This window comes from Chelonia mydas, chromosome 10, assembly GCF_015237465.2.
Source record: "Chelonia mydas isolate rCheMyd1 chromosome 10, rCheMyd1.pri.v2, whole genome shotgun sequence".
Taxonomy (NCBI): Eukaryota; Metazoa; Chordata; order Testudines; family Cheloniidae; genus Chelonia; species Chelonia mydas.
The window spans coordinates 35,967,560-35,983,815 of NC_051250.2; the positions used below are offsets into that span (position 1 = coordinate 35,967,560).

The 16,256-nt window shown below is 47.5% G+C and overlaps 1 protein-coding gene across 3 annotated transcripts in view; it reads left to right on the plus strand.

Moving 5' to 3' along the window:
• The window catches only part of LOC102939986 (ankyrin repeat and fibronectin type-III domain-containing protein 1), a 562,352-nt gene that overhangs the window by 170,286 nt on the left and 375,810 nt on the right, over window positions 1–16,256 (plus strand). For all 3 annotated transcript variants that reach the window (XM_043524023.1, XM_043524024.1, XM_043524025.1), the window contains 2 exons: window positions 1,642–1,835; window positions 9,672–9,901. In XM_043524023.1, coding sequence (XP_043379958.1) covers window positions 1,642–1,835; window positions 9,672–9,901 — 424 coding nt within the window. The remainder of the gene's footprint in view (window positions 1–1,641; window positions 1,836–9,671; window positions 9,902–16,256) is intronic.

Sequence of the window (16,256 nt, forward strand, 5' to 3'; positions counted from 1 at the left end):
ATCATTTCCTTCTGTATAACTCATTGCCCTCAACTGGGCACATGAAAAATTGCTCCTCCAGGGTGAGAATTCTCTCTCCTCCACCCAAAGTGCAATTCATCTCCTGGTGGTGTTACGGGCACACCTAGCTGTGAGCATCTCAAACACTAACATCTCTCTGTGGTTGAATCCCAAGCCACAAACTGGTGCATTTAAAAGTGCTGAGATGTAAATGCAAAACTATTGAATGTTTTAAAATCTAAAATACCAGGACAGAACCTCTTCATTTAGCAGAGCAGTATGTAATCTGCAAACCTTTTGTATCGGCAAAGTGTGTTACAGAGAGAGGTGTTTCATGAAAGAAAACGTAGAATTAACATTCTGACTTTTGGAATGTGTTACGTTTCAGTGTGAAGGTGAGCAAAGTGTCAAAGATGCGGTTTAGAACAGGCAGGCTGCTGCTGTACAAAACTACAGCTCTGTCTGTGCACCTCAGCTGTGCTCTGCATTTAGCGGCATCTCCATTGCAAAGTCGCCAGTGGTGGTTTTGTAAAACAGACAAACACGCACTGTGAACTACATGCAGATTGAATTAATTTCACTTCTGTCCTAAGCCACATTTGCACTCCGGCCTCTCCGGGAAAAGACTTGTACGCTAGGGGCTGATTCTAAGCCCACAGAAGTCAATGGAAAGATTTCTCTTGACTCCAGACCAGGCTCAGTGCTACCTATGCCTGGTACTCTGCTCCCAGTGCCTGATAAATTAATATCCCGCAGAATTTAATGTAGCATTTTGCAGCTCCCCTCTGGCCATGGTGGTGGTGTTTGCCCATAAATTACATCTAACGCCAGCACAAATCAGGGACTGCAGTCGCATTTGCAAAAAGGAAAAAAAAAATGTATATAGCGGTGATGGGCAAACCTCTGTGGGTCTGGAGCTTTTGTCTGAGTAAGAATGTACAAATGTGGATGCTCATCTGAAATCCATGCAAACTTCTATGGTCTTTTCGGGGTGGGGATGGGGGGGAAGGGTTGGGTCTAGAGTCTTTCAGTGAGATTTCTGCGGTGTCTTGGTATTGATTGGGCTAGGAACACTGCAAGAACACTATCCCGTGAGACATTTGCTGTTGGATGAAACAAGGAAATGTAGAGATGTGGGGGGAGATGGTTAAAACAAACCATAAGTTCCCATCTCTCCTCCCCAATTTTTTCAGCCTCCAAAATTTTTAGGGGTCTCTCTGAGATTTCAGAAGCTGGTTTTGGATGAGTCCTTTGCCCCAAACCAGTTCACACATCTCTAATCCCAAACCCTTTGTTTATGTATTTGGTTAGTTTTGATTATCCTGTAAATTGGAGTGTGTGTGGTGGTGGTATGCGCTAGAATTTATAACCACTATTTTCCTTAACGTTAATTGTGATTTACATCCCAAGTTATAGCCTTTAATTAAAACCCACTGATAGGGAGAGGAAGAGGAAGATACTTGGCTAAGATATTGGGTTGCGGAGCTGAATGGGGGGGAACAAACACACCTGGTGATTGTCAGTTCCAGTGGCACTAATGGTTGCACTGGAGTATCCGACTGAGATGTGACGTTGCTCCACTCACGTGCTGAAAAGTCCGTACACGTGGATTTTGTTTCCTAGTTTGTTTTTGTTTTTTAGATCGCTGGATAGAAAACTGCAGAGGCCTCTCCTGGGAAAGTCAAGGACCCTTCCCAGCATTCCTCAGTCCCCTGTCCTCAGCAGGGTTCCTCTCTTGGATTCAAAATTGTACAGGGAGGAGATGCCGGAGCAGAAGCAGTACAAGAACCACTCTGCCTCAGACTGTCAGAAAGGGTGCACAGTGCCCTCTGCTGGTGAGTTTCAGTACATTTTGGTGGGTCTGCATTTCTTGTGTTTGCATGTTTCTGTCTTGAGGAGGTTTTTAAAATCCTAACAAACATTCTTCCCAAAACCCTTCCAAATAAGCCTTTTTAAGAAACCAGCCACCATGGGTTTTATCACACTAAAAATCATAGTCACCCTTGTTGCTTTGTCTATTCCTTAGCGTTCCTTTCAACCTATTAAGACAACTTCCCCTCCCCTTAGCATGTTGGTGGTAGAAATGCACTGAAAAGTCTGAAAACCAAATGAGAGGCTCAGTGACTTAGTAATGGGGCATACAGAGCCTTTTGCCTCTGGGTCACTGCATCAGCTACAGCCTGGGTCAGAAGGGACCAAAGCAAAAGTCACCACCATCTGATGAGTCTTTGGCCTTGCAAAATGAAATGTGGTGGCAGCCCCATTCATAGTGAACTAAATGTCTACAGCATAACAAACATCACTGTGGCTGGAACTAATTAGCGTCTTCGGTAGCAGCCTTGGCAGAGAAACAAGCCTCTCCCATCAATCCTAGGCTGAGATGGCACTACAGAATTTGCTGTTGCAAACATCTGCCAGGTTTGGAATGCACCTTGGCCTTTGTCTATCCTGAGAATTTTGCCACATTCTCCCACCATTGACCTAATCCTGCTGCAGCTCCACCTGCTAGCAGCGGTGAGAGCCCTAAAATGCAGTGGCTACTGTATTGTCTAACCCGGCTCAGACCCTGCAGGCTTAGTGATAGTTAGTGTATATTAGTGCTCCCACCATTGCTAATGCTGGTGGAGTTGCACAGCGGCAACAACAATGGTGGGAGAATTTGATAAAAACTTTATTGTAGACAGGGCCTTTGCTTTTCCAGTGTCGCCAGTCCAGCCCTAAATGCAACCCAGAGAAAACTGTTCCCTCCCACAGCATGCTTACATTTCTAAAATGTATAATTCCCACTGCCAGACCTCTGCAAACTGACAATGGAATCTTTCCTCAAGCCCTGGTTCAGTTTTTATGCACTGAACTCTGTGTTTGTCTCACTGGCATTGCTAATTCCCTAGATTGTTGTGTGCAAACAGAAGCTCATAAATGGCACCATTCCCTTGGACTGGTTCTTCTGAGTATACAGGAACTGGGGCTCAATGGCTCATGATATCAATGTCCATGTTTAGGCTGTCCTCCCATACTGACTTCTGTCATGAGCACCCGCGTCTTCCTCTGAGGCCCTCAAATCTGTACGTTCTCTCTGGGATGGTGGTGCCTGGACGAAGACCTGGGAGAGGGCATAGGCTGCCCTCTCCTCAGCTAAGGGTTGATGGTGGGGAATGATCCTCATGAGGTCAGTGCCCCTAGGTGGAAAATAAAGTAGCTAAAAACAGACTGGAATTGAGAGTATTTGGCTATGCTCTGCTAGTCCTCAGGACTTCATCAGTCACCAACTGGCATTTGTTCACATGCACAGACTTCTTGTGGTTTAGCTGGATAAACAGTCTTTGTTGGGCAGTGAAGTATCTAGCAGGAGTCATTTGTGCACGAGAGAGATTTTATCTTCAAAGACCATCTATGTAAAACCTCCTCTAAAACTCCAGTGTGAGGACCGTGGCTGACAGCTTCACCTCAGGTCCAGTGGAACTTTCTACACAAAATAAAGCTGCTGGAGCTTTCTTGGAAGCCAATCTGAGGCCGTGGAACAAACTCAGGCATGAACGACCATCACAAACCTCACCACCTTCTTCTCAAACCGCCAGGTGCACTTCTTCCACCTGTCTTCACTGACATAAACACAGAGCAGCAGGGACATTAAAAAAACAGCCCAAAACCAAACCCTACCAAAACAAATTCTCCACTGCACATGGTATTGCTACCCTGAGGAAGGGATAAGAGAGGACGTACCGTACAGGACAAAGGTTAGTCAGGTCACTGTATGAACTGTTGGAAGGTGCTCAGTTCCTCTGGTGATGGCATGAGCTTTCATACTTCATATAAAATAGAACAGAGATATTCTATAGCAAATCCCTTTAGTCAATGTATTGAGAGCTGTAGTATTCTGGTCAGATTGCTTTTTTGCCTTTGTGGCACCCAGTGGGAAATGGCTAATTAGGTACCCATTGAGCCCAGAAAGGTACAATAGTGATGGATGGGGGGAAAAAAAAAGAGAGAAACTTCCCTTTGTGGTGACTGGATTCTTGGTACGCTAATCTGGAGCCAACTCCAGCCTGAATTGCTATTTGGCAAGGTTAACAGTTAATAAATTAGCCCTTAGAGCTCCTTTTATCCACTGATATCAGAGCGCTCTGCAAACTTTAATGCACTGAACTGAACCTCACAGTAAAGCACTCCTGTAGGTAGGCTAGTATTATCTTTTTATAGATGGGGAAATTAACACATTGAGAGCTTTAAGTGGCCTGTCCAAGATCGCACTGCGTCATCTCCAGAAATGGGAACAGAGCTCAAGAGCTCTGACTCTCCGCCTAACTCCACCAGCTTTAATGATTTAGACCATTTTGTCTTGCTTGTGTTATCAGCCGATCAGTTTGAAGTCGCCTAGAAAAGACTTGCCCCAGATAACTGGCTTGCTGAAGCAGGCACCAGAAGTGTCTCGCAGCATGCAAAAAATCAGTCTGGTGGGTTGGCTTGTCAGGAAGCCCCTAGTTCTCACTGGCTGGGAAGAATCTCCCAGAGAGATGGCAGGACAGTATCACTTCCTAATCCAAGAGGATGCTCCATCCTTCTTTGGCCAGCCAGTGTATTCCTCAGCCCTTCACCCTCAAACTGCCAGTGATTCCAGCTTTTGGAGCGAGTGCCTGGGCTGAAGGAGGGGAAGTGCCCAGGACATGCCGAGAGCTCTGTGGGAGTGATGTCTGGCTCCATGGGAGGTCTTGGACAGTCTTGGCTGGAGACAGTTGGTGCCCTGCAGAGGGCCTCAAGGAGGGAAAATGGAGTAGGGCACCTGGTTCCACCAAAAAGTGAACAAGTTAACCCAAGACTGCAGGCCAGACAGATCTGCAGAATTGTCTCAATGCAGAGAAATGGCAAGTGAGCCTTCTTGTTGTTGAAAAGCAACTTCCTGTTTTAATGTGGCCTGGGTGGCAGCTGACTTTCCTGCCGAGACAGCATTGGGCTTTGTAGGGATCCAGTTTTGTTCAATATCCTTTCCATTAATTTGTAAAGTTTCATCCAATGAGGCATTGTCTAGGGGAGCGAGAGAGAGCTGTGACAGGCACTGGGCTCACTCCTCCTGTCTATCCGTGGAACCCTTGATGGAGCTGTGCTCTCCCCGGCTATTGGGCTAGTTGGGAAATTCCTCATGGCCATGAGGACTGGAATATAGCAGGATGCAGACATGGGCAAACAGTTGCTGTTAGAACAGGGGGTCGTGGTAACTCCAGCTTAGTCCAAAAGATTATACCCCTGGCATCACATTCTGTAGCACTCTGTGAGATTTCACACTCCCAGTAACCTGCTTGTCTCTGGGGAATGAGTCTCCTTTCTCTTGGGCCTACCATGGCTTCCTTGTCCTTACTTCTTGTCTCTGTGTCTTTGGAGGGAAATTGATTTTGGTCTTGTCTTTCCTTGGTTCTGCCATGGGAGGGGACTGTCCCTAAACCCTGTCAGCTCTGTCCTGCCCCAGAAACATCTGTTTCCATGTTGTATGTCTAACCCCCCCGCCAAGTCCCTCTGTCCCACATCAAGAGGGATTTATGCTTCCAAGCTCTACAGTTCCCCCTGCCTTACACTGGGAGGGGGCTGTAGCCATTTGTTAGCTCTTTCCCTGCCTCCCCCCATTCCATGCTGGGCTCACATTGTGCTGAGCTCTATTGAGAACCTGTCCATGTACTTTGGTGCCTCAGGGTCTGTCTACACTGGAGCTGGAGGTATTGTTTCCAGCACAGTAACTGTACAAACTATAAATAAAAGTGCAGCTGCTGTGGGGTGAGTGGTGGGAGGGGCTAGCTGCTCTAGCGTGTACCTAGAGCAAGGGTGGGCAAAATTTTTGGCCCGAGGGCCTCATCGGGGTTGCGAAACTGTATGGAGGGCCGGGTAGGGAAAGTTGTGCCTCCCCAAACAGCCTGGCCCCCGCCCCCTATCCACCCCCTCCCACTTCTAGCCCCCTGACTGCCCCCCTCGGAACCGCCGACCCATCCAACCCCCCTGCTCCTTGTCCCTTGACTGCTCCTTCCCGGGACCCACCGCCCGGGACCCCACCCTCTATTCGACCCTCCCTGACCCCTGACTGCCCTGACCCCTATCCACACCCCCACCCCCTGACAGGCACCCTGGGACTCCTACGCCTATCCAATGCCCCCCCGCACCCTGCCCCCTTACCATACCGCTCAGAGCAACAGGAGCTCGCAGCCCTGCTGCCTGGCCAGAGCCAGCCACGCCGCCGTGCTGCCCGGCAGGAGCGACGGGCCAGAGCGCGGGCGGCGCAGCGAGCTGAGGCTGCAGGGGAGGGGGAACAGCAGTGGAGGGGCCGGGGACTAGTCTCCCCAGCCGGGAGCTCAAGGGCTGGGCAGGACGGTCCCACAGGCTGGATGTGGCCTGTGGGCCATAGTTTGCCCACCTCTGACCTACAGTCTCAGATGGGATCATACTTGGGGCCATCAGCCCCTCCTGCCCTCCACATGATTGAGCTCAATGGGGACAGCAGAGTAAGATCTTCCCCACCCAATCCCTGTGAGTCCACATCTTGGCTGAAGGGTAGGGTGAGAGGAGGGGCTGTATGCCTGGTGTATGTGCCTCTGAGTGGTGGAACCTTGGCTAGGTGGGAAATAATTTTTACTCCATAAAATGGTAACACAGATCACTTCCCCCAGGAGAATGAGGGGAACAGGGAGGGAAGTCGCAAATCCATCCCAAGGCTGCTCTAGGACATGCAGCTGCCTGCTGTCCCTTACACAGGGCATGTAGCAAAGGCCAAGTGGAGAAAATACTATGTAAAACTGGTGTAAATTAACCCAAAATCAGGCTCAGTAAATCCATGTCATTTAATCCCATTTCCCTGCTCTTTGGAACATGAGAACAGAGGACTTTCTCCAAAATAGACAAATTTCAGAGGATCTTGGCGCCCCATTTTTTTGCAATCATCCCGTTTCTTCTTTACAGCAGAGTTAGATTCCCTGAAATTAACAAAGGTTGTAGGTAACCAGATTCAATCACTTTAAATTGAAGTACTCTGAAGCAGCGGGCACCAGCAGTCAGGGTAAAGCTGCTCTGGGGGCAAAGGAATTGAATAGCAGGGTGTGCTGCAAGCTTACTTTAGGGGCACAGAACTTGGCTAAAAGGGAGCTGCAGGTGATGAGTGATTCATGAGCGGAGGTGTGGAGAGGAGTGCGGAGTGTGCCTGACAGCAGTGTGCCACTTGTCATACCGCTCGCCTGGCCTCCCCATATGTGTTTGAAAAGGACAGGTAGCCATGCAAGGAGACCCAGGCTAGCTCTCCTTTCTGTGCATGGCTCGGGTGGTAAGTTGAAATTGTTGGGGTCTGCCTTAAAAAAGGAGGCTTTTCTTTTTTGCATCCTCAGCTTGGTTGTTTTGTCATGCCATTTCCTGCTTCTCTCCCAGAACAATATTATCATACAGTGGCAGTCTGAATCTGGGCTTGGATTGATGTGTTTATGCGTTGAATAATCACAGCTTTCAAACAGAAGTTCCTGTGTTGTATGAGTTGACATTTGGAGAGGAGCAGCAGTAGCTTATTAAATTTAAAATGGGGGTAAAAATGGAATGTATTGCTTTTCAGCTTGTTTCATTGTTAATATTTTAACCTCCCCTCCCCCCACAAACATCCCTTCTTCCAGTTGATTTCTGGTTGTGTGCTCTAATTCAGTGGGAGGACTCTGCACAGTGAGCACTCTCTTTCTGCTTTAAACAAGACAAGGGGCTTAGGGAACAGGCTTGGTTGTTACAATAGACGCCAGAATAGCTGGACACAGTTTGGGCAGCAATGGATTTTAGACAGCATATCCTCTCTCTCATGCTGCTAGCTTCATATAAAGCTCCATCCCAAGGCTGCTCTGAGACATGCAGCTGGCTGCTGTCCCTTACACAGGGCATGCAGCAAAGGCCAAGTGGAGAAATACCTGTGTAAACAACAGTCCACTTTGTTGCTGTTTTGTGGCTCCTTTTCACCTCAGGGTCTCATCTTCTGGTAGAATTGTAAGCAATTTGCCCTTATGCCTGACCTTTATAAGCTCAAGAGCGCTGTTGGTCTAAGGCTTTGGAGTCTCCAAAAGGGGGAGGAATACGAACGATCTTTGCAATAGGGATGACTAACAGGAGGAGAGAATTTCTGATGGAGAAGAATTCTGCAAAACTCCTGTTTATATTTAATGCCTAATAATTGACAACTTCATTTTTATTGGAATTGAGCAAGTTTTATTTTTTAATTATTATTAAGAAGTAAATGATTATGGCTTGGGTTGGGAAAAACAGGGGGGATGGGAAGCAGAGAAAAATCACTGTTTGCCAAATGTAAAAAGACAAATTTGGCAAGAAAATATATGTGATAGCCAAACTGCTTACAGCGTAACAGAACAGTGATGTTATAAAGGCATTTAACAGCATGTTTCTTACTTCCTTTATTGTTGCACTGAAATAGACAAGCCTATTAAAAAGTATCTACTCTTTTTTGTTTTCCAAATTTGTTTTTCTCTATGGGAGGCTCTCTCTTTTTTTACCATGTCCCATCTTTCACAAGCATTCCAGCCATACCAAGCTCTTATTCAGGTCTGGGAAATGTGCTCCCAGCATCACAGCAAAATGCAAGGTGGAACACATTGTTTAATTTTAAGTAGTTAAATTCATTACTGTGCTAGACACTAAAAATCATGGACTGAAAGAGACACTGGATTTCTGGCTTATTACAACAATCTGTAACCAACTAACCCCCTCTTTTTGGGCTATGGACTGCAGAGGTGTTGACAGACCTTCAGTTGTCCCTTCCAATATGTGCTAACTACTTATGCTAAACAATCTGTTCCACCTTGCGTTTTGCTGTGATGGTTGGAGTATCTTGGCTCAAAAACTTCTCTCTCTCTCGCCAACAGAAGTTGGTCCACTAGAAGCTTTTACGTCACCCACCTTGTCTCTCTAATACGGTATTATCTGAGGCATACAGAGGCTAAGTGACTTGCCCAAGGTGTCACAGTCAGAGCCAGGTCTCTCAAGTCCCAGTCTAGTGCTTTAAGTACAAGACCATACCTCCGCTCCTTTTGTTAGAGAATACAGTGCACAAAGCCCTAGTAAACATGCTGCAGGGAACAGTCCTTCACTGCCTGCAGGGTGGGTAGAATGGCCTGTTTTTTCTATCTCTGATTTGGCAGTGGCTTTTTTTTTTTTCTTTTGGTCTGGTTCCTTGGTGGCTGAAAGCGAGCAGCATCCTCCAAAGCACCATACACGGAACGCTTCTGATTTATGGGGAGCTGGTCACCTGACGTGCAGCAACAAATGACATAGGGGGAGATTCACCCTGTGCGGCGCGCCAAGGCAAGGCCCATGTGCCCCTTACCCTGAGCGGGACATAAGCAGAGAGCTCCTCTGTACTGGGCTCTTCCGTACTGGGCTGGATTTCACCCGAAGTCCATAAGGTTGGGTGTATTTAGAATGATTACTAACTTTGTCTTACTCTTAAAGCGTCCCACTGGATCAGCCGTGGTCCTGAGGTTCCATCCCAACCCAATGAGTGCCCCATCTGTGCTCTGCCCTTGCCCTCAAATCTTGCTATCTTTTACAGCACTTTCGTGAGGAAGGGAGAGAATTAGCTGTGAAGGGAACTGAGCTCCACGCCTTCCAGCTTCCTGCCCCCTTCTAATGCTGGATTTCTGTCTCCCTTCCTACAGGGGAGGCCTGGCAGCTGGAAGACGATTGTGTGGAGCCTCCCGGGGATACCGCTCCCCGGCCCCAGCTCTGCACTGCCATGGATGAGGCCCCATTCAGCCACTTCCGGACGCGCTCTTTCTACATGAGGAAAAGCCTGTCTATGGACAACCATCTGAGCTCCCTCAGCTACTCTCTCCACCAGTCGGAGACAAAGGCTGATCGCGTCAAAACCAAGCTCAGGAGGCAGTTTGTGAGTACCTGATGGGAGGGGCTGCCCCCTCGCCCCCCAATTCTTGTCGTTTATCTTGAAGGTTACCTGCGCACATGCACACATTCTCAAAAACAGTGACATGCTGGATGGTTATTTTTATTCAAAACATGTTAAATAGTTTGGCTCCCAAGCCTGGTCAAACAAATGGCACTAGCATTGTCTGGAGTTTGGCAAAATGACGCCACAAAACCGATTTGTCTTGTTTGTCAGGTTTTTAAATCCCCACCATTAAAAGAAAAGCTCTCATCAGAGACCGCTCCTGCTTAGGCTGCGTAATGCAGTGTGGTAACATGCTGTGTTGTCACCTCCAGAAGCTGCCATTCAAATCCTGATTTTCTTTTTTAGGCCTCAAATAAAAACGGGCTTGTGTTCTCATCCCAGTCTTTAATCCTCAACATGCAGTTTGGCCTTGTGATAGTATCTGCTTAAAAAAGGATCCAGGCTTGGAATAACGGCAGGGGCAGCAGGTCAGAACAGACAGGATGAAGAGGTACCAGGAAGATAGAAACACCTATGGGTGGGTTAGCAGAGCTGTGCATGGTCCTAGCACTGAAATAGCAGAGGATGCAGCTGGGAGTGGGTCGGAGGGGACTGGAAGAGCAGGAGGATGGGGTTAGGAGGGAAGAACACTGGCAGAGCTGTATAGGAGGCCAGATCCCTGGAAAAGGAGGCAGTGCTGCAGGCCAGTCTAGAGGCATCTTGACAGGTCTAGGTGCATGTCCGGGACTGTCATAGTGTTGGGCATTCAGCTGTGTGGTGCATTGGCAGAGCTATGTGGAGCTGGGAACTGGGATCCCCAGGTGAAGTTGAAGCTACATTGGCTACATTGGCTGGTTGCGTGCATGGAGCTTGCACGTGACCTGTCTCTGCTATTCCAGTTTCAATGTTATTTACTCACTTCCATAAGCAATAAATTAACTTCATCTCAAAGGGGGCTTGGAGGTAGGGTGGAAAGCTGGGGTCTGCTGTTGTCATTTGAAAACGAAGGCCAACAGAGAGAAAGCAACCTATTTCCACCTCCCCCCACAAGTAAACCAAACCCCAAACCACATGCATTAGCTTTGCTTCTGACTTGACATGGGTGGCAGCTGGTCTGCACCCATCCGCATCATGGGGGTCAGGGGGCAGAGTGTAACACTTTGCCTAGGAGGGAGTCCTCGGAGAGTGATTAAAAGAAGACACAGGAGCAGCACCAGCCAGGTCGTGAGGCAGTTAGTGGAAGTTTTCCGTTTAAAGTTTAATGGGTTTGCTGCTTTTCTTTCTGAGAGACACCCGATATGGACATTAATACAGCCGTCTCCCCACCTCATTACTGGCCTCAGGGTTGTAATGAGGGGCTCAGGTGACCCTGCAGTGAAACTCAACACTGCTGAAGCTGGAGCTGATGTGGGCATGGGAACGAATGTGAGGACTGGAAAGGGGTTGCCGTGCGCCGAGAAACAGTGAGCTAGAGAGAGCAGAGCGGTGCTCCGCACCTGTGATAATTGTGTGACTTCTGTTGTTTCACCCTTGGTGGTTTTCAGAATCTTTTGTTGCAGCAGGGGGCTTGGTAACTTTTCTTCCCCTCTACCCAAGAGGAAGAGCTGCTCTGTCTGGTGACAGACCTGATCTTGCTTCTGTTCTTCCACAGATAAGCATGTTTTCTTGGGAACTGCTTTTATAACCTCATTTCCTTGGGGCCATCCACAGTCACCCTGGTTTGGAAGCATTCCTCAGAGATCCCAGCAGAGGATTTTTTCCCTCCCAGTTGTGTGTGCACATCACTGCTGCCTTACGTGTGTCCCTGTGTTTGGATGGGCAGTAAAATGTGATTTCTCTTTCATCTTGTGGGATGACAATTCTGACTTTAACTATGGGTTGTTGCTTTTTCATACAGCGATAAAAGTGGAAGCCTGCAGTGAATTTTTATGGATGCCTGTTAAAATCCCAGTGCTGTGAACCACAAGCAATAAACCAAGTCTCTGGGTTGTGCTGTTTTAGAGGTAGGAACCGGCTGAAACCAGCTACTGTAGGCACCAGCATAAACAGCGCACGGTATCTTAGCAGTAACTGTAAAGACATGTTTAGAGGGAGACCGTTCTGCTGTGGGGTAAGAAATGGAATCTCTTTACTCTGCCGACTTCTTTGTTCTTTAAGCCATACAAGCTTTCCCACCTCTGGCTTTGTGCACATATCAGAGTGTGAGTGAAGGAGAGGTGATTATGAAGAGACTGATATGGAAATATCAGAGGCTTTTCCTGTATCAGAGGCACCTTTCGTTTTTCAGATCCGTTTACCCAAAACAAAGTATAGTGCCTTCTGCATTAGCAGTGTGAGTAATAAGTGCAGTAGGACTGTGATACTGGGCCAGACGTGGGCATGGAATATTAAGCAAACTCCTTTAAGAGTCTCTGGGATAGAGATTCCTCTGCCCTTGGGTCTTGCTCTTCCTGGCTCATGACAAGCGGGTAGCGCTCTGGAGCTCTTGACTATGAAAACATTGAAGTGCCTCACAACAGGGTGGCCTGGGTTTCTGATGTGACAGACGCCAGTGCCCTTGACCATCTGTTCCTTCCTGCCTTCTCACTGATGGTTCTGGCTCTGTAGCATAGCAGGTGGTGGCAAATGCCAGAGGCAGAACACAGTCCAGATGGGCCATGGTCTGAGGCCTCATGGCACATCCTGGGTGCATTCATTCTTTTTTATTACACCCTCTGGAACCTGCTGTTAGGTTTTTTCCAATTGAAATTTTTTTTCCCCTTTAAAATTAGCTCAGATTGCTTGTTTTGAAAACAAAAGCAAGTTCTTTTCGTACCACGAGCACCTTTGCTCCTTGTTCTGTAGGGCTTCCTCTAGAGCAGTGGTTTTTTGTACACCTTTTTTCTTAAGAAGACTGGCAAGAATGAAAATGAATCCTACTTAGGTACCTGTACGAGCAGGCTAATTTTCAAAACTCTCATTGAAACCTACATCTGATTTAAAGATTCAGATTTAGTGCTTAGGGCATTAGTCCAGATTGTGAGATCTGGGATCAATCCTAGGCTCTGCCACAGCTTTGCTGTGTGACCTTGGGCAAGTCACTTAGCCTTTCTTTGCCTCCATTCCCCATCCGTACAGTGGGGATAATAGCTCTGCCCTGTCTCATAGAGGGGTCGTGAGGATAAATACATTAAAGATTGTAAAGCGCATTGAGATCTCCTGCTGAGAAGTGCTATAGAAGAGCTAGCAATATCAGACACGGGACACCTACTTGTGAAAATCTTGTCCCACTCCCCCGCCAATTGTTCTGATGGGAAGGGCACATTCTTCTTCCCTCACCCGGTCTGTGGCAAGGTCAAGAAATGCTCCATAACACTAGACAGAATGGAAGAACTCTTATCTGGTGCACACATCTCTGGTGAGACATAATGGGTGCCAGTGCCACTAACTGGTTTCAGAGTAACAGCCGTGTCAGTCTGTATTCGCAAAAAGAAAAGTAGTACTTGTGGCACCTTAGAGACTAACCAATTTATCTGAGCATGAGCTTTCGTGAGCTACAGCTCACTTCATCGGATGCATCAACTGTCAGTTGCATTCTCTTGCAACCACTAACTGTCAGTTCCATTGTCTCCTCTCACTCCTGCATTATGTTTTAGGGTTTGATCCTGCCCATTGAAGTCAGTGGGATTTTTTCCTTTGATTTCAAAGGAAGCAGGATCAGGCCCTTAAAGCTTGAATCATAGACTCATAGACTATCAGGGTTGGAAGGGACCTCAGGAGGTCATCTAGTCCAACCCCCCAGCTCAAAGCAGGACCAATCCCCAGTTTTTGCCCCAGATCCCTAAACGGCCCCCTCAAGGATTGAACTCACAACCCTGGGTTTAGCAGGCCAATGCTCAAACCACTGAGCTATCCCTCCCCCCTGTGTGGCAAGCCAACATAGCTGATTAGCATTGTCCATCCAGGAGTGTATTGGGATTTGGCCAGGTATTTTTTCTCATTATTTCCTTTCTGAACTGCTTAATATCCAAAAAGCATATTGCTGTGGGTTGTGATCTCAATGGATCTAAGTGGTATAGAAGGGACATGCTGCCTGGGGGAGTGCTTGAATGGGGAACTTCAGAGGAAATCCAGCTGCAGGAAAAGGTGGTGGTGATTTATTAGGTAGGTTCTGCATCAGCCCAGAACCAGTGCCCCAGTGTGGTGCTAGGGGGCACTCACAGCTGACAGTGCCATCTTTCAAATTAGAAGTGAATGTCCTGACAACTAGAGATTGATTGATTGTGATGTCTTTAACTATTTTGCAAAAATAGCTATGGCTGGTGTTAGGCTCAAATTCCAATCAAGGTTCAGCAATTATATTCCATCTACCTACAAACTACATGGTATTGTCTTCATGTTCTATTCCAAATTGTTGTGTTGTGTTGCTGTGTGAAGTTAACAGCTCCTATGTCCTACCTCAGCAGTGGCTGCATTTCAGGGGTAGGTGGAGTGATTTCTCATCTCATCTGTGCTCTGCTCCATCTGTTTCAAGAAACACTAAAACATCAGATGATAGGAGATGGTTTTGATTTTTCTGTGATGGCACACCTGGGACTTCTTAGTAAAGTCTCATCAAAACTTGATTGAGTTTTCAGTGCTGCTACTTCTATCCAGTTTTTAATGTTTAATTGCTGACTTTCATTCTTTTTGTATTAAAAATCATCCTGAAACGCCTCTGCCACATGATGCAGTTGCTCCCATTTCTATTTCTGGGAAGCATCTGAGATCCTGGTGTTGTGACTCAGGTTTAGGCTCTACCAGTGTTGCTTAAGAATGAGCTATCCAGTGGAGAAGGGGTTGGGGAGGTACAGTAGGCATAGAGGGAACCCAGGGTCCCATGTTACATAATCCTGGTACTAAGCATTGGGGCTAAAACAGTTTTAAGCCACTGTATACAACAGTAGTCATGGTCATCCCAAGTGTTTAATGCATTCCAGCCACACCAATTAATAGATTCCAAGGCCAGAAGGGGCTATTGTCATCCTCTAGTCTGACCTCCTGCAGAGCACAAAAAGAACCTGGCTCTGACTGAGCTGGAAGTCCTGCTCCCCACCAGCTCCCTGGCTGCGTGTGGGATACTCCATTGGGGTATCTGCTTTGTGATGGTCAGGGGCTGCCCTGTTTGCTGGCTCATTGTCACAATTGCATCGACAGGGTTCTAAGCCATGGTGCATGCTGTATTGATTTACCAGGTGATGGGCAAGGGGCTGGCTTTCATTTCCTGCCCAGTGGGCTCCACTTTCGCTCACAGGTGCTTTTCCCTGCTCTCCTTTATTTGAAAGGAAAAGGCCTTTGAGGCTCATCCGTGCCTACAGTCCCGAGGAGGAGGAGAATTGGATCTTGTCGGGTGCTGTGCTTTGAGGAGCATGGTGAGCCCTCCTCCTGCTTCTCTTGTCTTTGTGTTGTTTATTGAGGGAAATTGTCATTTTTTTGAGTTTGGTGTTGGCGTGAAGTGTAGACGGCTCTCATCAGGCATGGCTACCAAACACAGTGGCTTTGGCTGAGGAAACCGAGGATATTGCAGGGTATTGTCAGAGAGATCCAAGGGCTGTATTTCCCACGCCTTCCCCAGCGGCGGCAGATCCTTGCAGGTAGCTCAGGAGTGAATCGCTGTGTAGCCTGGTAGTTCCCTGTTAGCAGATACCCCCATCACAAGACAGTCTCTCTTGGTGGTATCCTCAACAGAGAGGCCAAAAACTGAACGAGGCATGGAAACCCAACACCCCTCAGTCCTAGAGGCGATCACCCAGATTAAGGTGAGTCTCAGTGGTAGGGCAATGGGTAGGAAGTTTGCATTGCAGTAGCTTGTGCTGTATTTGTAAGGCATCCTTTGAGGATTTCCAAGCCCTTTGTCAGTGCTGTAAACAACTCGGCCTCTAGGCCAGCTAGTCTGGCACTTCTTGCCCGCACTGAATTCACTGTTCTTTTTTTTTTTTTTTAAAGATTGAAACAAAGAGAAGCACTGAATACCTCTCTGGCTTCTAGGAAAAGAGTGGGGTAGAGTCTTTGTATGTAGTAGTAGCCCAGGGGTGAATTCACACTCACTCTATTGCCCTCCCAGAATCTGAGGTCAGAATTAAAATACCCTGGATTTCCTCACATGATAAATCCCTTAGGATTAACTATGGTAGGACCACAATTCCCAGGGATTTTCTGTTCATGCCATCGTGTCTGCAGGCAAGTGAACTTCACTTTGCTAAGGCCCCTACTATTGGGGTTGACAAGAGCAGCTCAAGGGCAGCTGAGTTCTCTGGTTTGGGGGTATCTGTTTGAGGTCTCTGGTTGGATGCTCAAGTGGTTTGAACCGGGACTTTCTTACATGCCCAGTGCCCCT